This window comes from Hippocampus zosterae, chromosome 14 (genome assembly GCF_025434085.1).
Source record: "Hippocampus zosterae strain Florida chromosome 14, ASM2543408v3, whole genome shotgun sequence".
NCBI lineage: Eukaryota > Metazoa > Chordata > Actinopteri > Syngnathiformes > Syngnathidae > Hippocampus > Hippocampus zosterae.
The window spans coordinates 12553609-12576468 of record NC_067464.1 but is presented as its reverse complement, the minus strand read 5'-3'; the positions used below and the strand labels follow the sequence as shown (position 1 = coordinate 12576468).

Here is a 22860-nt window from a genome sequence, read left to right as displayed (position 1 = left end):
ACTATTTTGATGTCAAGCCTGACATCTAGTGTTTTTCACTGAGAAGGTTTTTGTTGAACCAGTGCTGGCAGTGCACAGCCTGGAGGGGAAATTTCGGAACAGCGACTGAAACATCACCGTTTGATTGTTAGCCAAACACAAACAACCAAAAGGGAATGATACACTGTCCTTATATAACAAGATTTTTTGTGGGGAAACTGATCCCCCTACATTGTGCTTCAATCCATATCTGATTAAAAAAAAAAAAAGAATGAAAGAATACTGTACGACTTTGCGTTTGTCTAGGAAACCCTTCTAAAACATCCAACTCATCAATCAGCTCTTCCAGTGAAGGATCAAAAGATAGCGTATCAGGTTTAACATATCCGGATAGAATGTGAAAAGGGGTCATTAATCCGCCAATAATGGACTATAACAATGAATTATTTTGACATTTTTTAACTTTTCCCCCAATTTTACCTTTTGAAATGGTGTTTCTTCATCTTTAGACCTTTCGGTTGTGTCTGCTTCATCCTCGCCACTGTTACCAAAACAAGCTGAGGACTACACACGAGGGGCAATTCATCCACATAAATACAATAAATACATAACAGAGATAAACATAAGAGAATATTTATGGTTAAACACAGTCTGTTCTGTTTCATGGTGCTAGTTAACTTCCAAATAAAGTAAAGTAAAACTATGACTATGCAAAACGACTCAAATAAAGTCCGATTCATCAACCTTTGAAGACAAATAACAGGGAACTTGCAGAGAAGGTGTCTTCATCGCGTTACCGTACATTCACCAGTGTGCTATTGACTACATGCTTCCTCCGATCCCATAAGCGTGCTAAAATCTATTTGCATTTCATTCATAGCATTGGACAGCCAGACACGTTCCTTTTGTCACAGTTCATGACTTTATGGTTCTGGGGCTATCGCCACGATGTGATGTGGTGGCATCACAAACAACTGGAAAGCCATAAAAAGGCTTAACACACTTGGATGCTCACTGAGCAAATGTCACAAAATTATTGCTGGCATCACACGCAACATTTGCCTGTTTGGACTCTTGACGCAATTTTCTAGAAAATGTTAATATACGTTTGCCACATTTGACTTGGAAGTATGGTACCACTTTATCTACTATTGATGTACAATGTACGTGGAAAAGAAATTAGACACGTTTCCACAGACGTAGAAAAAAAGTGCTTGTCTGGAGGATTAGGTGGCTCGAATGATGCTGTGATTTGGACTGATTGATGTGTATTGAAATCTTTCAAGCAAAGGAGATGCTTGATTACTTTTCAGTGATGAGACACATCTGCGCGTTTGCTCCACATACACCTGCAGGTCACTAACCATGTGGGGACACTTATAAAATTGAATCAGATTGAAATAGGGATGAACTTTTATAGGTTGGGAGTGTTATTTTATTCACTTTCTGTAGGTGTTGACCTAAAAAATGTATAGAAAAGATACTTGGTAAATCAGCCATCTATGTTTGACATTTTATGGTAATAACACATTCATTCATCCGTCACGGCAGGGCGAGAGCCCATCTCAGATGACTTTAGATGAGAGGTGGGTGTGATACTCCATGAACACTTACACCTCGGGACAATTTAGAGTGTTCCATTAACCTGCCACACATGTTTTTGGAATGTGGGAGGAAACTGGAGTACCCGGAGAAAACCCACGCAGGCACGGGAAGAACATGCAAACTCCACACAAGAAGGCCAAAGACGGAATCGAACCCTGCACCTCTGCATTGTGAGGCTGACGCGCTAACCAGTCGACCACCGGGCCGCCCGGTCAATTACATTTCGAATAAAAAGCATTACCCGACACACACAGATAACAGCAAGCTGTTGTAGTTTTCCTAGTCTGTCACATCCACGTTTAATCCAAAAGCCTCCTGGTCTCTGGCATGCAAAAAGTGCTTCTGTAAAAAGGCTTTGCTCTGAAGGTTGTAAAAGACATTCATCTGGAAGAATTTATGCGACATTTAAGACATCGTTTATTAGATTTTATGACGCAACACACTCATGAATTGGTTGACATCGGTGCCAACGATTATACAGGACACAAACGCACCGCAAAAACTACCAGAATTTAACGTTTCAGAAAAGTTGCTGCATTGCAGTCACGGATGTAAAATCCAGCATAATGAATTGCAGAGTAAAACAAGTGGAAGAGCTGTGAGATAGAGGGGTATTGCTTCTAAATTGGACAGGATGAAAAGATTAGCCTTTAACCAAAGACTTTGGAGTGTAATCACGTGGAGACACAAAACTCTAAAGTTCACGATGCGTTCCAGATGTTAATCGGCGGGAGGCCATCATGCTGCATTTGCGTTTAGCTGGTTTTTTTTAGTTGTTATTTTGGCATTAACAATGAAATACATTGTCTCATGCACAGCTGCAATTTTCAGTAGACTCCAGTCATGCTCTGTCAATGAAACGATAATTTATAGGGAAGTCAATATGTTGAAAACATTCCTACAATCAGAGGGGATTTTTTGGGGGGGGGGGGGGGGGGGGGCAAGGCAGGATTCATTTATAGCTGCTAATTGTGAACAGTTATGCACTTATAAAATTAATTATTGAAAGCAAACATTGCATGCACAAAGTGAAGCAATACATGATTGCTCCTGAAATATGGAAAACCCCATTGAATTTGGAACTGTAGGACAGCCAATAGCAATTTTCCTTAATGACATGACTTAAAAGTAAAAGAGGTCAGTCAAAATCGTCAGGAAAAATATACCGTAATTTCCGTACTCTGGAGCGCACCTGATTATAAGCCGCACCGGCTACATTTTTTCAAGAAAAATCAATTTTCTACACACACACGACACACCTGTCTACAAGCCACAGGTGCCCATATTGTAACATGAGATATTTGCAAAGAAAGACGGTACACAGAAAGAGGTTTCAACATTTAATAACATACCTTATCTTTTCTTTGCCTGTAACGCGGCAGCATGACAACGGTAAAACAGCACTCACACAGCTGGGGGTTTTTTTTGTTTTGTTTTGTTTTTAAAAAGGCACCGTTCCCTGTCGAGTAATGCTTTGTTTTAAAATGAAAAATGCTCACCTGCCGTAACACTCGGTCAACCATTCCTTCATTCGCCTTTCTACCATCCACGGTTTTGTGTCAACTTTCATGACAATGTCTTTCGGGAGGTTTGCTTTTGACATATGTAACCAGGTGAACAATACTATGGCTGTTGTAGTGAATGATGCCTCGTTTCATAAATGGAGCACTGTCACTTTATAAAGGGGCATTGGATGATCTCTAAAGTAAAACCTTTCTGAAACAGTAATTCATGCCTTGGTCACATCCCGGCTGGATTACTGTAATGCACTTTACTTTGGAGTCAGCCAATCCTCCATTAAGCGTCTCCAGTTGGTCCAGAAAGCTGCTGCTCCGTACGCGTAAGAGGGAGCACATAACTCCGACTCTGGCATCCCTTCACTGGCTTCCGACACATTGTATTGATCTTTTTAAGATCCTATTATTTGTTTTCAAATCTTTAAAAGGCCTCGCTCCACCTTACTTCTCTGAGCTCCTGCGCCCCTACGCACCTGCTCAGTGCCTCAGGTCTGGGGACCAGACATTATTAGAGGTACCAAGAACTAAGCAGAGGCTCAGAGGGGATTGAGCCTTTTCCGTCGCTGGCCCCTCTCTTCTGAATGACCTCCCACTGAACATTTGGCAAGTCCCATCGTTGCCGTTTTTGGACTTTCTACTACTGTCTTCATTAATTTATTGTTTTATTGTTTCTTGGTTCATCTATGACTTTGGCTCCATGTACAGCATTTTGTATACAGTGGTGGTTGTTTAAAAGTGCTCTTTCAATACAGTTGAGTTGATTTGACAAAATGAACTTCAGATGATGTCGAGCGCACCAAAAGCACTCGGAGCTGCAGTTAATAGAGGGACACATGATCACAGACGTGTACTGTAACATTCGGCAGCAGAGCATGATCACCTGGCTTCTGAATGTGGCCGCACCTTCAAGATGATGCCTTGCTACCGAAACAGAAGGGAAAAAAGGTGATGAACTGGTCTCTCCACCTAAATTGTACTAAATGTCTGTCAAGCATCCTCAGATGGAAAGTGGAGGACAAAAGGTCTCTCGAACATCCACCAGTTCTGTGATGTTGTCATAGATGAGTGCATGAGGATTCCATTGGCAACCTGTGACTCTCTGGTGAACTCAATCCCCCTTGAGAGTTAATGCAGTGCTGGAAAAATAATGGTCGCCATAAAAAAATAATGAGACACTGAGCACAATTCTGACATTTTCACCAGGGGATCTACTCACTTTTGTTGCCAGCGGCTGACATTCATCGCTGTTTTTTTTTTTTTTTTTTGTAGAGCACAGTAAATTTACACTGATCTACAATCTGAACACTGACTACTTTACTTTATGGGAAAGTGTATTTTTTTCAGTGTTGTTCCATCCATCCATCCTTATCCTCACGAGGCTCACTGGTGTGCTGAAGCCTCTCACAGCTCACATCCGGGCAGAATGTCAAAGTTATTTTGTAAGTCACAAATAAACTGTGAATCTCTTGTTGTGCCAGGCAAGGGGAATTGTTGTATCGTTGTAGTTAATTTTGTTGGAATTCTAAAATTGTATTGCAAGGAAAATCAGCTAAAAGAAGTACGGGGAGTTGTAACTCGGCTGTAGTTACTTCAATTTACCACAGGGCGGTGATAGAGACCATAATAATCCATCATCAAGCCAGGGCTCTGTTCATACTACTGTACGGAACAAGCGGAATTGTTTTATGGAACAGTAGCCTATTTAGAACTTCCTCTGCCTTGACTTGAAAGTGGAGGAAACGCTGTTGTGCATTATCTTTCCAGTTCGTAGATAAACCACAACGTCCGGCTTTTACATTTAGTTAATGTCAACATTTTATTCTTTGGTATTAACACTAGTTACATATTAACATTTTACGAGGAGGTTTGTCAAATATTTGGCATGTACATATAAGGAGTACAAAGTCCACTTTCAAGAAGTCTCAGAAAGGCATTTGTCTAAGTATTAGTGTGATGGATATGCAATCCTGTGCCGCCTTGTATATTATATGTATTTGCCCCCCTCGAATGCACATTCCTGAGTATTTAACGTCATGAAACTTTCAATGTCATTCTTTTACATTACATTATCATTACCAGCCAGGCCTGGACACTGCTCCTGCAACCAAATAAGTGTACGCATGACCAAAGCAGCAGTCCACATTTACAATAGCTTCTCAGATAGATAAAGTGCCGGTCTTAAGTGCACATTGGGCAATTGATAAAAAGGTATCGGCTCAACTGTATATTTAACGTGAAATGATAAGTCAGAACATAGCATGTATACAATAACATTCACATGCAGTACTTGTGTAAGTTAAGTACCAGTGTGGCGGCGTTTACAACAAATGTGCTTTATATTTCCAACAGGCTATTAGTAGTGCAATAATGTACTTTCACTTTGAACACAAGCCTATGGCACTTCCTAAATAAATTAGACTGTATTCATTGGGATGAATCAATGTTTTACACTTTGGACTCAGACTGATAAGAGGTGAATCACAATTACAAAACTCATTGATGAGACATACTTTAAAAATAATGCTTTCGCACTGCAACACAGTCAACCCTTTTCCTTCAGTTTTACAAACAACTTGAATTAAAAAAATACATTCAGTATACACAAGGCAAACATTATGTGTCATTATACGACATATACACCAAAACGTAATGCTTTTTATATGAGCCAGTCTCAACAAAGTCACATTTCTTCACATAAGATCATCTTTTGCTTCACTTTAAGGTCAAAAGGATACAGGTTGTAAACTTTCACTGAATAACCCAAGTACAGAAAAACGCGCCAAGCCAGCATCTTTGCTGTCATAGTTAGTTTGCCCTTGGATGACAATTTCATAGACAAGGCTGACTTTTAGTACCTCCATCAGTTACATCTCAAAGTGACGATACATGCTCTCCACATAGCTCAGGACCATTTGCCAGTCAGGACCACCTGCACGCAGCATGTCCTCAACAGTCTGTTAAGCAGATGGTTTAAAAGGTCATTAGTCTTTAACCAGCTGTGTATTTGTCATACAGAAGTGGATTTCTTTTTAATTGACCATATATAGTCAAAGTCAGGAACGGCCTGGCCTTAACCACAAGCGTATTATGGTTCAGTGTCTTACCAAAGATTGGACAATTCCAACAGTCTCGCCTGTTTTGAATGCTAAACTGAGATTGTGCCTCTGCAAAGAAACAAAATGAGAAATTATGAATGAATGGGGTTTAAAATAAAGTCACTCAACCTTTTTAACATCTTGGATTGGTTATGACAGTGGCATGAAACTCATTTTTCTCTTTATTTATTATGCATGAGAAATTTTGATTTTGGGAGAGATTTTTAGCAAGGACCATGAAAGTTGATATGTGCTTTCGTGGACCACATAAAATGATGTGACGGGCCAGATCTTGCCCCTCAGGCCTTGACTTTGACACATGTGGGTTAGGGGTAGTTTAGCTCATTAAATGATCCGATGCATCCAGAACATAGATGTCAAACTCAGGTCCCGGAGGGCCGCTGCCCTGCATGTTTTCCAAGTCTCCCTGTTGCAACACACCTGACTCAAATGAACAGGTGCAATGTCAGGCTTGCGCAGAGCTTGCTGATGATCTGATCATTTGAATCAGGTATGTTGCAACAGGGAGACTTGGAAAACATGCAGGGCAGCGGCCCTCCAGCCTGAGTTTGACACCCATGATCTAGAAAGTATCACTTCCTTAATCTCAAAATAAATAGATGAATCCTGTAGCTGAGAATTAGGTACAGTGTACCCCACCTTTTCATGACTTAATTGCAAGTTTACCACATTTTGGCATCTCAGTGTGAAAAAATGTGTGGAATTTGCTCAACCTAATTTTGTCAAGTGGCTGCACAGAATATAATCATCTGGATTTAGATGTGTTTACATGTTTGGAGTAGAAATGCAGTCTACTTTAAAAAAAAGCTCGATCCACGTGATTTTACTGTGTACAATCACTTGACAAAATAAAATTGACTAAATTTCAACACTATTGTTTCTTCAGTGCAGTGTTGATGGGTCATCTCAACAAAAGAGACTAGCTTTTTAGCGCTATGCCATCCATGGTCTTCTTATTCGTTCAAATAGGCTTACGTTTTTTTGTTGTTTTTTTTTACCCCCCGACAAAGGTGGAAGCTCTCCGACGAAGGCGGAAGTGACAGACGAAAATGTCAGCAAGGTGAGAGACTTTTCTCTTCACCAGAAAAAAGACCCTTATCTGAAAGAAGAAACCTTAAACCTGGAGGAGTTGATTTTAGCCTAGGAAGCGGAAGAAGTGACGAGAGCCTCGTCCGCGCAGTTACACACGCGCGGCATTATTATTTTTTTGTCAAGCCAATAATGGACACAGCTCGTGTTCCTATTTGAACTCAGTCGCAGGGATACCTACAGTATTGTTGAGGCTAGTGAGTGTTAATGACGAAGATGTTATTCTACCCTTATCATTAGTCATAGCGCATCATCCTGGAAGGTGTTTCTAATATTTTGTTTTTGTTGCAGTATGATTACTATGCAGCCAGAGACTGAGTTATTGGAGTTGTGCGTCAGGTAGCGAAAACATCAATGTATTGCGAACAACAAGATCCAAAATGACCAAGCTCACCTTGTCGTCTGGGCTGAGGCTGCTATAAGGAATACGTGAGGGGAGGTAGCTGTGGTAAACGGCACAAAACGCGAGGCCATCCACCCAGCTGCTGCTAAAATTGGTAATGTCAATATTCTGTTGAAAAGGAAAACAAAAAGGAAATACTTCAGTTGATGTATGACAACATATTGTAATATAGCATACGGGAGAAGAAACATCATACCCTTGAAATATAGACCATAAACTAACCACGATTCAGACATAGGATTAGATATTTACCAACACTGTGTTGACAAATCTTGTGTTGTTGTTTTTTTAATCTGTCATAAAAATGCAGGCTAAAACCTCTGCAACAAGAGGCATTACATGCCCAACGCATTCGGCCATTTGGCCAATCTGAAGCCTGAAGAACATCAGCTATGATAAAGGGATACATGCTAACTTGAGGAAATACTTTTCTTATCTACAGGGTAAATTCATATCGTGAATAGTATGCCTGTATTAAAAAAGTACATTTATAACAATCTTTGAAAATAGACGTATGGCCCAAGATTTCAATCAATCCATCGGTTTCATAAAAGTGCATCTGCTATTCAGGGATGAATAACTCAATTGAGGTCAAGATGGAAAGGTGGATTACTCCCTCGACTGGTCAGCAGTTCATCATTGGATGATTGTGAATAATTCTTGTCCGGGAACTGAACAAATGCAAACAAGTCAGCTATGTAAGCCACGACTCTGCCAAAGACCAAGTACAAATTGTTTCAAATACACTGTGCGTTAGAGTGTCTTTAAATGTCAGGTAACATCATGTAAGCCGTTGTCACGTACTACTAACGACAATATCGACTCCAATTGTCTATGCTATATCAAGAACAAGAATCAAGGTTTACTTTGTAGCCTTGGGTTTGGCTCTGACACCAACGTAATAGAGAATTCCTCTTTGAGCCTCCATGACGACGCAGGAGCAGGTTGAACCCATCCTGGAACCTAAACAAGGCAAGTTTGAGACCTTCTAGTTAGATTTTGTTACATCACTTACTCTATGTGGAAAAAAATGTTTTGGCTTGATGGAATGAATTTTTAATGTGTAACCCATTCACTTGGTTGGTGGCAGGTCAGAGAGGGTTGAGTTATACTTGTTTAGAGTTTCTTCACGTTTCCCTGCAATGAAAAAGTACTGCATTACGTAACAAGCAATGTTCTTTTAACAAATATACACAGTGCCAGAATGTGCCAAATAATGTCGAGGACAGACAACATGATCATGTAAAACATATACTTAACACTTAACAAAAAGACCCTTGAAATACACACACCTGTATCAGTGTTTGTCCTGCTCTCTTGTTGGTCCAGGCTTCTTCGTCCTCTAAGCGGTACCAAATTCTTGGAAAAAATACATTAAATTATTTCCAAGCATATCGCATGCTTTGAAAACGATGTGAAGCAAAACTATCGTACTTTGTTTTTTGGTTCAAGTGTTGTGGAGGCGGTTGACTGGGAAGTTCCATTCTGTAATGTGAGGGAGTCCGAGTGCGCTGGTAATCGGGACAGGCTTCTGGAGCAATATAGCACATGAAAAGAAATGGTTGATCAAAGGAAAGCTATTCCAGCTGTGAATTTAAGTACCGGTGGATATATTGCTCCATTTTCCGATTAAATAAGTGATTGCGTCTCCATTTTTTTTTCTCCAGACCTTCTTAATAGAAACCGTTGATCTCACCTTGACCTCTCAGTGGCTGCTGTTCTTCGCGTCTCACCAGATCGCATCTCTTCCCTCCTCCTTTCCTCATTGGTTACATTCCTCAGGTATCGCTTAGTGACAGCCACACAGTCCTCCCTGACAACGCTGTCAGTCGCACTCCCTGCTAGCCGGTACACCCCTCTCTCCTTCCCCCTCTGGCTTCCCTCACTGCTGTCAGAGTTCATCAGAGGTTCGGTCTTCTCTCCTTCGCAGGCGTTAGTTTTGTCTGGAGTCTGACTCAGGGTAGCTAGCCTCTGCCTGCTCTCCTCCAGCTCCCCTCTCAAAGTGACAAGCTGCATGTCGGTCTCCTTCTGTCTGTGCAGGGCAGCAGCCAGTTCCCTCTCCACATCTTTATGGGCCGTTCGGAGCGCAGTCAGTTCCTCTTCGGCCTCGGCTCTTAGTCGGTCAGCCACTGACACGGCAACCTGAAGGTCAGCCTGGAATTGCAGCCATTCCGTCCGCTCACTCTGAAACAACAAGCAGATACCTTGATGCGTTTCGATGAACTACCATGAATTGGCACGGTGTCTTTCATCTTCGCTTAAGTGTTACGAACGTGACTTTGCATGTGCTAAGGATACATAAGATAGAAATGTTGGCAATTTCTCACGAGATAAACTTCATCTATCGATCCATTTGCCGATCCGCTTTATCCTCAAAAGGGTCGCGGGGGGTGCTGGAGTAGGCGGGGGACACCCTGAACCGGTTGCCAGCCAATCGCAGGGCACACACAGACGAACAACCATCAACGCTCAGTCTCACACCGAGGAACAATTTGAAGTGTTCAATAGGCCTGTCATGCATGTTTTTGGAATGTGGGAGGAAACCGGAGAACCCAGAGAACATGCAAACTCCACACAGGAAGGCCGGAACCAGGATGGAACCCATGACCTCTGCACTGTGAGGTTGACGCACCAACCACTGGACCACCGGGCCGTGAGGTCAACTCTTTAGAAAAAATGATTGACCACTGTTACGGACTGACCAATTTCACAAATGGCTCGGCAGAAGCTGCCTCACAATATCGAGGTCCGAGGTTGGAGTCCTGGTCTTGTGTGCAGTTTGCACATTCTCCTCATGCTTACTCCAACTTCCTCCCACATCCCCAAAACAATGATTTTTAGCTTAATTAAACACACATCAAACTGAAACCGAGAGCTTCTTGGTCTAACAGTTTGATAAATACTTCTGAAAAAGCAAACATGCTGACAAAAATTTCATAGTTCTCAAAGACGCCTTACAAAAATGTAAAACACAGGATAAAAATGTATACTTTTAAGCAAAGTACAGTATACAGATTTAAGACAAACACATTTTGAAGGAGAAAAACAACACAAAATACGTAAAAGAGATGAAAAGGTGCTAAAAACATTGCGGAACAGGTGAGTTTTAAGAAATGATTTGTAGGATTGGAGGTCAGTACAGTTGCGGATGTGTAGTGGCAGAGAGTTCCAGAGGATGGGGGCGGCGACAGAAAAAGTTCGGTCCTCCCAAGGTTTCGAGTTTGGTCACGGGGACGGCGAGGAGGTTTGTCTTTGAGGGGCGGAGGTTGCGGGAAGGAGTGTATGGGTGACGGAGGTCGGAGAGGTAGGAGGGAGGGGGCCTGATTGTGAAGGGCTTTATAGGTCAGTAGGAGGAGTTTAAACTGAATACGCTGGGGAATGGTGTGTGTGTATATGTGGAGCGGGGGCCAGGGGGGCTACTACGCTCTTATACTTTTCTTATCTCGTATGTGGACACCTTTCAGCATGTCTGGGCCAAAGCTATTCTTTTCTTTACGTATTTGCGTATTATATTCCGCAACTCCACAAAGAGGGGGGAATCTATCACTAACTACTTGCATTACTTTTTGGCCTAATATTTGGGTGTGATGAGCTGAGATCAATGTGAATTCAATGATATGCTGTAGCGAGCCCAGACAAGCAAAAAGGGAGGCCTTTCTGGCTGACATGAGACCGACTATGAAAAAAAAATGTGTCTGTGAAAACACACAAAAATAACAATTTAACACAGGATTACGAGGAAGGCTAATGACACGAACCATGTGTCATTAATACTTGTAGTCTACCTCATTTCAAAAGGGGGTTTCCTCTCTTCGGGGTGTTCCTTTTAAAGTGCAAGATTTGATAACGATGGTGCCAAAATAGTTTCCGTGTTACGATTGTGTGATTAAATATTTAGAGCTATCCTTCAGGCGCTCTTGATATCATGGGCGCACTGGGCAGGGACCAAAAAAATATCTAATAAAAAAAGGAGCACTCACTAGTATCAATAGCAGAGCTGAAACAAGAACTCAACGAAGAGGGGTGCATATTTAATGGGGGCAGCAGACAGACTGCCTGGCAATATAAGGCAGATGGTTCTGAAGTTTGGTGAAGGAGCACAGGTTAGAAGGTGAGTAATTAGATAAACAACGGGATGGAGATGTAGAGGGGGAAGTAATCATGGAGCCAAGACGACGCTCCCTGGTCTGACCGGTGACTCAAAACCACAGCTGGACCCCATTATACTGTACGCACACATCTCACATTTCTTTTCTCGCCCCCACACACACATTCCTGATTCCTTTGCCTCGCCACAAAACTCCATGATCAGTTGATCTGACGTTTCAGTTTTGTGCAATTTGGCACTCGATCCTGGAATCATGTCAAACAGCCCGATTAAGACTCAGTCCTACAATAAGTATTACAAAAAATAATAAAAATAACCCACACACTTGGGTTTGAAGGATCTTGTCTTCACGTTGTCTTGCTTATCTGGTCATGAGCACTCCAATCGGAGCACGTCTGTTTCAGGAAACAGGAAGGGGTGCTCCTCAGTTCACACTGAGATAAGGGTGTGGATCGTCAGGATGAACACACAGAGAGAAACAGTCCCGGAAGAGCTGACCTGTGGCCCACAGCAAGACCAGATGTGGTGTACAGTCAGACACACACACACATACACGCTCTGGTGATTCTCTGAAAGAGTTATTGTTCAATCCACTTTTCTCTCATTGTCTTCTCCACCCAGTTTTTCCCTCTCTTTTGACACATACTTGGAGAAACATCTAAACTTTGAAAGTGCGTCTTTCTCTGAGCTTTCTTAAGTCTGCAATAGCCACCCAAAAATGATTGAATACCACCTCAACGAAGCACATTGCTTGCACCTGAAAAGAATTCAGGAGATGAAACGAGCTGCATTGAATGCACATGGCCATCAAAATGAAAGGTGTCCCAAATCAGTGCCATGTTTTCCACACCGCATAATTCAGCACAGTGTTCACATTCAACATCATGACTGCCTCCTCACAGTCTAGACAAAGTCAACATTTTTTTCATTCCAAACAACGTTTGTGACCTCAACACAAACTTCAGCTAAGGGAGAAGAGGAATACGAGTGAATTACGGCAAATGTCTATCAGCGGTCACCTGGAACTGATTTATAAAATATCCAGAAGGGGAACAAATATGATTACATAAGCAGAAAATGATTTTTGTTTGTTTGTTTTTTTTTGGGTGGGTTAGGACAATTAAAGACGGATGTTGCGCATAAGCACAGACAGATGGTGTCTAAGATGATCTACTTAAGAGATGGGCAACTTAAATGGTGGAGGGGGCAACATTCTTTCACCAGTTCTACTGCGGGACCGCATAGGACCATGCACCTCCGAACCAGATGTATGACAAAAATACAATTGTAAATATGAACAGAGTATGTGCATACTTGAAATATATGTGCTCTTTATATACTGTATTTGATTTTTGATCATTCATTTTTCAATGCACATATGTATGAAAGATCCATGATCTTACCCCAGCAATAAAGGGTTGGAAGCAACAACAAAATAACCACATACAGTATTTTTTCTTCCAGTGCAAACAGCTCCATTGCATAAAAATTACCATTCAATTATGTCACAAAATTGCTGAACAAGCAACAAACATTATTTGCAAGAACTAATTTTGCACACTTGTTTTTTTTTTTTTTTGCAAAAATCAACTCACTCAAAATGCTAGTATTATTGAGGTACTAAATTTGTCCTGCATATCATTCCAAATCCTCCAAAAATGTCGACACTATCAGGCCAATTAACATTGTAGTATAGGTCACACTAAGACCCAGTGTAAGTGTAACTAATACATGTCTTCCATCTAGTGCCGATTGGTGATATTACAACTTAAATCTATAGTCGACTTGTCCAATATATGGGTGTGGTGAGCAAAAAAATATATATTTTAATGAATATTTGAGAGGCGGCCCGGTAGTCCAGTGGTTAGCACGTCGGCTTCACAGTGCAGAGGTACCGGGTTCGATTCCAGCTCCGGCCTCCCTGTGTGGAGTTTGCATGTTCTCCCCGGGCCTGCGTGGGTTTTCTCCGGGTGCTCCGGTTTCCTCCCACATTCCAAAAAAAAACATGCGTGGCAGGCTGATTGAACACTCTAAATTGTCCCTAGGTGTGAGTGTGAGCGTGGATGGTTGTTTGTCTCTGTGTGCCCTGTGATTGGCTGGCAACCAATTCAGGGTGTCCCCCGCCTGCTGCCCGAAGACAGCTGGGATAGGCTCCAGCACCCCCCGCGACCCTAGTGAGGATCTAGCGGCTCGGAAGATGAATGAATGAATGAATGAATATTTGAGAGGCTCTCTCATTTATGCCAACAAAGGTCTGATCCACACAATAAGCATGTTCAATATAAAAAGCAGTTTTAACTGAATTTGGTCAAAGAAAATGAAACAAAATATCCATCCATCCATTATCCAAGCCACTTTATCCTCACAAGAGTCGCGCGGGGTGCTGCAGCATATCCCAACAGTCTTCGGGCAGGGAACACCCTGAAGTGGTTGCCAGCCGATCGCAGGGCACACATAGACAAACAACCATTCGTGCTCACAATTACACATAGGGACAATTTGGAATGTTCCATGAACCTGCCATGCATATTTTTGAAATGTGGGAGGAAACTTGAGTACCCGGAGAAAGCCCAAGTAGGCACAGGGAGAACATGCAAACCTCACACAGGAAGTCCGGAGCCGGAATCAAACCCTGCATTTCTGCACTGTGAGGCGGACGTGCTCACCAGTTGCCCACTGGGGCCGCCGCTGATTTTGTGATAGGTTAGATTTAGGGCATGTTCAGAAAGATAGGAAATGGATGGATGCATGTAAGTGCAAAATGGCTTGTTCATTTAGTTGCGCGCTTGACGTGTGAGCTGCCACTCCATACACCAGCTTATTTGTGTAAAAACATTCATTCATTCATCTTCCGTACCGCTTGATCCTCACTAGGGTCGCGGGGGGTGCTGGAGCCCATCCCAGCCGTCTCCGGGCAGTAGGCGGGGGACACCCTGAATCGGTTGCCAGCCAATCGCAGGGCACACATAGACGAACAACCATCCACGCTCACACCTAGGGACAATTTAGAGTGTTCAATCAGCCTGCCACGCATGTTTTTGGAATGTGGGAGGAAACCGGAGCACCCGGAAAAAAACCCACGCAGGCCCGGGGAGAACATGCAAACTCCACACAGGGAGGCCGGAGCTGGAATCGAACCCGGTACCTCTGCACTGTGAAGCCGACGTGCTAACCACTGGTCTATCGGGCCGCCGTGTAAAAACATAAATAAGACGGTGTCTGTGGATTCTTAAAAAAATCTCCAAGGAAACATATTATGGAAAATTGTCTTATTTATTTTTGTGTAAAAACATAAATAAGACAATTTTCCATAATGTTTCCTTGGAGATTTTTTTAAGAATCCACAGACACCGTGTAATGAATTGAAGGTCATGGGTTCTAAAAGGTATATCCCAATAGTTGCTGTATGTTGAAATTCTTATTGTAGTATGAAAGGGGATGAGAAAATAAAAAAAAAAGACCTTTCATGGTTGAAACACAGAATAGAGATGGAGGCGAAAGAGCTTATAGGGAAGTGGTAGAATGGTGGAAGAGATGAAGAAATCCCATCAGAAAGAAAATTTATTTTATTTTTTTTTTCAAGCTCTCGCGCACAGGAATAAGAATTGAAGAAAACAGAGAGGCACAATAGGGAGAGATGTCATTTCTCACAGTAGAAATCATCCACAGCGCATTTCCCTGCCTGTATTTGTGCCTCTGCTCTGTCTCACGTGCGCAACAGACGTAAAAACAAATGGCCAGTGTGATCAAGCGCATCATCCTTCCCTCCCTCCTCCCTCCTCTACCTCACTACAATGAGCAAAACAAAAGAAGTTTTGTGTCCTGAACGGCCGATTGTGAAGAACCACCTCCGTACTTTTACTCCCCCCTCTCCTCCTTTCGCCAGCTCCCCACAAAAAGGCTCCCAGGACAGCAGAGCAGACAGAGTGGGTTCATAAAGTCAGGCTTTGCAACTTCTATTGGCCCGGCAAGGGCTCATGTAAACACAGTGTTGGATTGCCTCAATTTCTAATACACGGCTACCTCTAAATGTTTTTTTTCTCCCTGTGGTCTGTGCTGGCTCATGCAGGGATTATATTTGCAAGCCTCTTTGGGGATGAAGGAAAGTGGGCAAAAAGAGGAAGGAGACATGAAACATGAAGGAGATACTTCCAAGAACACAAATAATGTGCTCGGATTTTAAACGTAAAGTCAAGCATCACATATATGCGAGTCAATTGCTTATCGTTTTCAAGAGGCAGGATGACCTCCGTCCTGGATTTTTACACTTGAATCTATCATGGCTCAAACAGTTGCAAGGATAAAATATGTTTTAGAATTATTTGCTGTTTCGCGATGATAAAAGGTTCTTCTACATTATAGTAGATTACGTTTCTTTTTGTGCTTTTTTTTTTCTTTAAGGTTTGGGTCAAATTTTAAGTATGTCACTTTTGATATACTATGTCATAAAATCCCATGGCAATTGCAGATGGAAAAGCTAAGAAGGGAGGGCCCATTTTGTGTCATATTGCATCTGTTGTAACCTGAAGGAAGCTGTGTGCCTCGAGCTGCTCTCCTAAGGGAGGGGTCAGAATTGGAAACAGGAAATCACTGCAGATTACAACATCTTCAGAGGAGTGGGAAACATCTAAGCCAACCGAGGAATGTTTGTGGAAATGCCTTCTTAATGTGATGACATTTTATTCAGACAAGAGTAATCTTCACTGCGGTATTCTTGTCAACTATGACAGTCCATCTCTGTCAACTTAACTCGAAATGAATGGCTGAAGTGTAAATGCTTTTAAATCTAGGTTCAAAACTATCCTTTATTCCCCATAACTTTGATGAAAGTCTTTTGAGCATTATATCAATTTCACTGTCAGAAATGTTTGTTTCCCTGCTTTGCTTTTTAATTCCTCGATCGTAAACGTGTTTAATTATTGTCAATGTATGTTCTTTTCATGATTTCACTTTTGTTCTCTCTAAATTGGCTTTATCTTTTTGTTTGTAGGTGTTTTTAGGTGTTGTGCTTTTGATTGTGTGAAGCACATTGAGTTGCCTTTTGTATGATATCTGCCACTGCAAACATTCGAACTGAACTTTTAGTCCATTTTTTTTTAAACGTTCCACCGCTGATATATACACATGGCGAATCTCAACTCTGGTCTAGATGAAGTACGCCGGCTCCCTCCAACATTCTAAAAACTTTCATGTTATGTCCAAATGAAGGCTCAAAAATGCACTATGGGGTCAATCTGAGAGTGAAACGAACATGACACACGATGCCAAGCAGGCCCGGGTGTATTGCCGCCTTTTAGGCAAGCTCAGCAACCATGATCCTCATGAAGACAAACACTATACAAAGTGGACTGACAGATGATTGAATACCATCTCACCTGCATATGGCTCTTTAAATTCTTCACCTCTGCCTGGAGATGTTTCAGCATTTCTGATGGGGGAGAAATGTCAGACAATGTCACATCAATACAAAATTAAAGGTCAAAGAAACACTTGGCCCTTCTCGATGCAAGAAAATAATGAGCCCGTGATGGAACAAGAAAGGCACACAAATCTTTTGCAGGTCTTACCTGTGACATCCGTGGGCCCATCATTACTGTCAGAGGTACCTAATGTTATCCGACACTCGTCCAATAACTTATCCAGCTCCTTGGACTGGACATCTCTGGCCTCTGGACCAGGCGAGAAAGACTGACTCAGGCTGCCGTCCCTTTCTCTCCATTTTGGCCCGGAAGAGCTGCTCACAGCCAGAGAGGAGCTACACGTAGACGATGGGCTCTTTGCAGGGCTGAATGGCGCACACTTGCCCTGTGCGACCACAGTCCGAGGCGTAGAAATAGAAGGAGCCCCATTTCTGCCCGAGGTAATGTGTCCTTTCACTGCTAATGTACATTCCGGCTTGGTTGACACTGGACTGACTACTGAGACAGTTGCCGAGCTCTCCGAGTTGAGCCGAGGTGGAGGAGGCCTCCACTCAGGTGGAGGAATGGCAGAGCTTGGCTGCGATCGCTTAACGCTGGAGGATGCGAGCACCGAGACAGGAGGTAAAGACGGAACTGCAATGGGAGATTTCGGTGTTATGGAGGGGAGGAGCCGGGGGGCACCAAGTACAATTCCAGGTTCGTCACTTTGTGGAGAAGCAGGAGGAGTGTGGAAACTATCCAATTGGTTCCCTGGAGGAAACAATCACAAATTCAGCAGTATGTCCACATCTCGCCGTAAGACCAGTATCGGTGTTGCAAGCTAATTTTACAGAGAAGGTGGGTGTATTTGTTGCCAAAGATTACTAAATGATGAAGATAAGTCAATCGATATCTCTACACGTGGGGCATGACACGATTCAGGAATGCTACATTTTCAAGTGGTCTCAGTGGTATTGTGATTCATCACAGCAGGCGATGTACCGATCAGCCTGTCAATCTCCTGCTCCCTCCTGCCCTCACTCGTCAACAAGAGAGCAAGAGAACAAGATCCCAAGATACTTAAATTTTGGGTAAGACCCCATCCCCGACCTGGATAGAGAACTCCATCGTTTTCCGACTGAGGAACATTGTGCTGATTGTCAGTCCAACCGATTCACACTCGGCTGTGAACTGCTCCAGTGAGAGTTGGAGATCCCGGCTTGAAGAAGCAACAGCATTACATCATCTGTAAAATGCAGAGGTGCAATACCGAGGCACCAAACCGGACACCCTCAATGCCTCGGCTGTGCCTAGAAATTCTGTCCATGAAGGTTATGAACAGAATTTGTGATAAAGGTGAAGCCCAACACTCAATGGGAATAAATCCAACTTAGTGCCGGCAATGCGAACCAAACACTCTCATCGGTGGGCCCCTTCCATAGGTGCTGAGTCCATGGGAAGGAGGCCCCGGTGACCCGCCTCCGGGCAAGGGAAAACACCGTCCACTGTTTTTGGTCATCATCAGAGTTGCTGAGCCGTGCTTTGTCTGGTCCCTCACGTAGGATCTGTTTGCCATGGGTGACCCTACTAGGGACGTAAAGCCCCAGACAACTTAGCTCCTAGGATTATGGGGACACACAAACCCCTCCACCACAGTCAGATGACGGCTCACGGAGGGAGTGCCAATGCCCATTCTGATTTTGAAATAGTTTTGAAAATTCTCCATTTTGAAATAATACCAAACCTCCATTCTACAATCTTTCAAAATCAGTGTTCTCAAAAAACACATCCACATTAAACATAAAGCAATACTTTTAGGAAAGGAATGTGAATACAGTTTGAGTGGAGTGGGAAAAAAAACAGTTGACAATGGCCAAGTGAGTGTCTGCATCATCGGGAGATGATGTCATGGAGGAATGATGGGACGAAAATATTTTAATGGTCACTCCTCTAGCATGTTATCACTGAAAACACCATTCAGTGAGCTGCCCATGACGGTGGGAATTATTTAACAGGGAAATTACAGCAAAATCAATAAACCACAACATTCTGGGACACACAGACAGGCGACAGAAGCAAGAATTTCCAAATTTAACATTAAAATCTTAACTCTTTTGGGTACGCAGGGTCATTGAATTTCGCTTGGCCCTCAGAATATGCCACAAATCACTCACAAAGACATACAGATACACACTGAGCACTAACCAGATCTCCGAGTCCCTCTTTCTTCTTCTTTTTAAGACAAAAGAAAGTATCATGGCTTGTTAAAAAAAAGGGGGATTTACTTTTTAATGATGTGAAAGCAGCAACTATGCAGCAACTCATTGGGAAAGAATGGGAGGATTGTTTAATAACTTCCTCAAGCCTCCCTTCCCTTTTTATTTCTTCATTCCAGACGTAAATGTGTTCGTCCATCCATGTACATGGGTGGCAGATTGACTGAATGAATGAATGTGTGTGTGTGTGTGTGTGTGTGTGTGTGTGTGTGTGTGTGTGTGTGTGTGTGTGTGTGTGTGTGCGCACGCGTGTACGTGCATATAAAAAGGTTTGTGTGTGATTGAGCGTGGATGTCAGATAGCATTAAGCCTCAATGATTAATCCGCTGGCCTTGTGCTAAACCGGGGAATTCTGCCGATTCATCACAGCTGGGCCAAATGGATGACATGGGGCCGCGGGGAGAATGACCACTCGCTGAGCAACACACAGGAGGGCTGCCAAGATTCCTGCCTCCGCATGCACAGCCGTTCCACTTGTTTCCCCTTTTGTAACCTTCCTCATCCTGATTGGCCATCACGTGTCCTTCTCTCCAACTTTTGCACAGGGTCAAAACATGTAGTATGTGTCAGTGACCCACCGGTGAGTCCATGGCTCTCCTTGCTGGAAAAGCTGCCCATCCTGCAGAAAGTCTGGCCTCAGAAGGGCCTTGGTGGTTCTTGCTGCTCTCCTGCCCAGCCCAGATCAAAGTGCCGCTTGAGATGACCTGCACATGCGGCATATACGGATGATGGATGAGGTCCTATCTCTTTGGTAAAACAACCCAGTAACTTCAAGCCTCTTCAAAACATTTCTAAACTGAGTTTCTACCCACTATAGTGACCTTCACATGTGACTGTTGCTTCTCATTACAATTTTAAAAGAAGAGCTCTTATCAAAGAAGAGATCATAGCAATTGCACGTGTATAAGGGAGGGATGTCCGAAATTCCATTGGGTCAGACAAAGATGGAAGGCAGCGGGGGCCACTTCATATCCAATTTAATACACTGTAGGTTATCATATAATAAGCAGTTAAAAATGATGAAAGAAAAAAAAAGTCCAAATCTCAGTTTGGCGCTACTGGTGACAAAGCAACAAGTTATTAGTAAAGGTGTGACTAAACTCTCATCAAAATGTGTGTTAATATATCATATTATACATCAGAATCAGAATCATCTTTAATGGCCAAGTATGTAGAACACATAAGGAATTTGTCTCCGGTACAACACGCTGCATTAGTATTATCATAAACAAGGACATGACAAATAGTTATGGAAGGACATTGCAAATAAATGTATTTAAACTGATTTTTTTAAATGGAAAAACAGATAACAAAAGCTTCAATATCAGTAACTTGCATTTGTTAGGTTAAAAAAACGCGTGCTTTATTATTTTGCGGGTGAAAATAAATAAATAAATATAATCCCAAATACAAATATATCCTGCGTATAGACGCAAATATACCCTGGGCAGGCAAACATTCCTAGTTTAAAGCATTTCATTGAGATACTGCAATCAATGTGCCAAATCTAGAACATGCGTGGACACATATAAAACAAGAGTAGTTTAAACCCTTAAGATTAATGAACAAATACAACTTCTATAAAGTGCGTGACACATGTTGAAAAGGTAGCGCTTAACCAATCTACTTCAGGGAAAATAAATAGCAAGCCACTACTTAGATATGAAATGGACACAAACCCTTGAAAGCGGACAAAGTAATCCAAAAAAATCCGTTTAGTTGGTAGCGTCCCCACGAAACTTCCACCAGCGCGTCTTCACCAGGCGCACTGCCTCGCCGAGTCTTCTTCAAGTTTCTACATCGACTTTCTTGAAACACATTTTAATTCCGGTTCGGTTTTTTTCCAGAAGAATCCTAACATGAAGTTAACACGTCCGTGAGGCGAGAAGGCTCGCTAAAACGATGTAAAGCGAGGGGTGCCTGTGAGGAGTTCCGCTGTATGCATCCACCAGAGGGCGGAGAGGAAATGCCACTGCCGCCCCCCCACCCAAAAAAAACTGGTTGCGTTTTGAGTCATCTTCTAATTTGCTGTCTGACGTCCCCATTGTGCACTAACGTAACCGCACAAGCTGCTGAGATCAGATTTGCATAATGTTGTGAATGACACACTGTTCCCATTGTGTCATAGGTAGTCAAGCTCTGACTCAGCAAATATTTCGAAGTGCATTACATATACTTGTAAATATGTATATTAAGAAAGACTGGTACAAATCATACTAATTTGTTTGTTTGTTTGTTTTATTGAGCATATATAGTACACACAATAACAGGTTGACAAAGGTCAAACAAAATTATAAAAGGAAAATTAGAAATAGTTAAAAGAGAAAAAAAAACAAAAAAAACACACATCACAGTTATATGCTCAAAGGAGTAGGAAGAAGTAAATAACTTATCTAGTCCTATCCCTTATAATGTAACTGAATTGTTCATTTTTCAAAACAAAGAAATGAAAAACTACATATCATTAAATATTTTTACCCTTGTGTATACTATGCTATTCTATTTCTACACCTTTTGGTTTGTATATATATAGTTATTCTTTCTTCTTTTGTATTTCGATTTTCTGATATTCATTATAATTAGCATTCCTTGAATACAATTGTTAAGTTGATCAAAATCCAAAACAAGAACAAACAGTTATATTACAATATTTTATAAGTATATCAAATGTATCTATTTTAATTCAGATTCATGTAGTTATTTTGCACTAATCTTTTGAATTAGTTTTTGAACTCCTCCAACGATTTGCTCATTTTCAGATCCGTTTCAAGCTTATTCCATAGATTGACACCAATTACTGATACACACCTTTGCTTAATGTTTGTTCTTGTTCTGGATTTTTTGTATTGATTAGTGCCCCTTAGATGATACCAGCTCTCTCTAATTTCAAAAAGCTGCTGGATATTTTGGCAAAGGAGGTTGTTATGTGCTTTATACATTAATTGAGTAATTTTGTAGTCAACCAGGTCGTAGAATTTCATTGTGTTTAATTTGATGAATATTGGATTTGTGGGTTCTATGTATTTCGACCTGTTGATTATTCTGATTGCTTTTTTTTGTAATTTTAAACCGGGGAGTGTGTTCGTTTTACAGGCTTTTCCCCATATTTCTACACAGTAGGTCAGATATGGTAGTAATAATGAGTAATATAATGTATACAAGGAGCTCTTATTCAACACATCCTTCGTTTTGTGGAGTATCCCGATAGTTTTGGATACTTTTCTTTTTATGTTATCTATGTGTGGCTTCCAGGATAGTTTGGTATGTATTACTAGTCCAAGAAAATTATATTCATAGACTCGTTCTATTTCAATTGAATTTATCTTTATTTTAATTTGGTCTTTAATTGGTCTTGTGCCAAAAACAAC

General features: G+C 41.9%; 1 protein-coding gene across 2 annotated transcripts; it reads right to left on the bottom strand.

Annotated features, from left to right (window-relative positions):
* Window positions 1-4891: 4891 nt before the first annotated feature.
* Window positions 4892-21481, bottom strand: si:ch211-195o20.7 (cytospin-A). Of its 2 annotated transcripts, none has more exons than XM_052086848.1 (12): window positions 21172-21481; window positions 20071-20196; window positions 17385-17987; window positions 17193-17245; window positions 9406-9893; window positions 9144-9237; window positions 9002-9068; window positions 8786-8846; window positions 8576-8672; window positions 7701-7817; window positions 6206-6265; window positions 4892-6055 (listed from the first exon to the last, which is right to left on the bottom strand). In XM_052086848.1, exons 2-12 carry the CDS (start codon window positions 20108-20110, stop codon window positions 5966-5968), a joined length of 1770 nt encoding a protein of 589 aa, XP_051942808.1. In that variant the 5' UTR covers window positions 20111-20196; window positions 21172-21481; the 3' UTR covers window positions 4892-5965. The 2 variants fall into 2 exon arrangements, with proteins under 2 accessions (XP_051942808.1, XP_051942807.1); XM_052086847.1 differs by having other exon boundaries at window positions 9144-9240; window positions 21172-21480.
* Window positions 21482-22860: the final 1379 nt, after the last annotated feature.

What these genes read in the sequence shown, in the direction of transcription:
- si:ch211-195o20.7 (XM_052086847.1), bottom strand. Translation starts at nt 20,110, where the DNA reads ATGGGCAGCTTTTCCAGCAAGGAGAGCCATGGACTCACCG. An exon ending in CAGGACAAACACTGATACAG is followed by an intron (nt 8,847 to 9,001) that starts GTGTGTGTATTT and finishes TTTTCATTGCAG; the next exon opens with GGAAACGTGAAGAAACTCTA. An exon ending in TTGGAATTGTCCAATCTTTG is followed by an intron (nt 6,056 to 6,205) that starts GTAAGACACTGA and finishes TCTGCTTAACAG; the next exon opens with ACTGTTGAGGACATGCTGCG.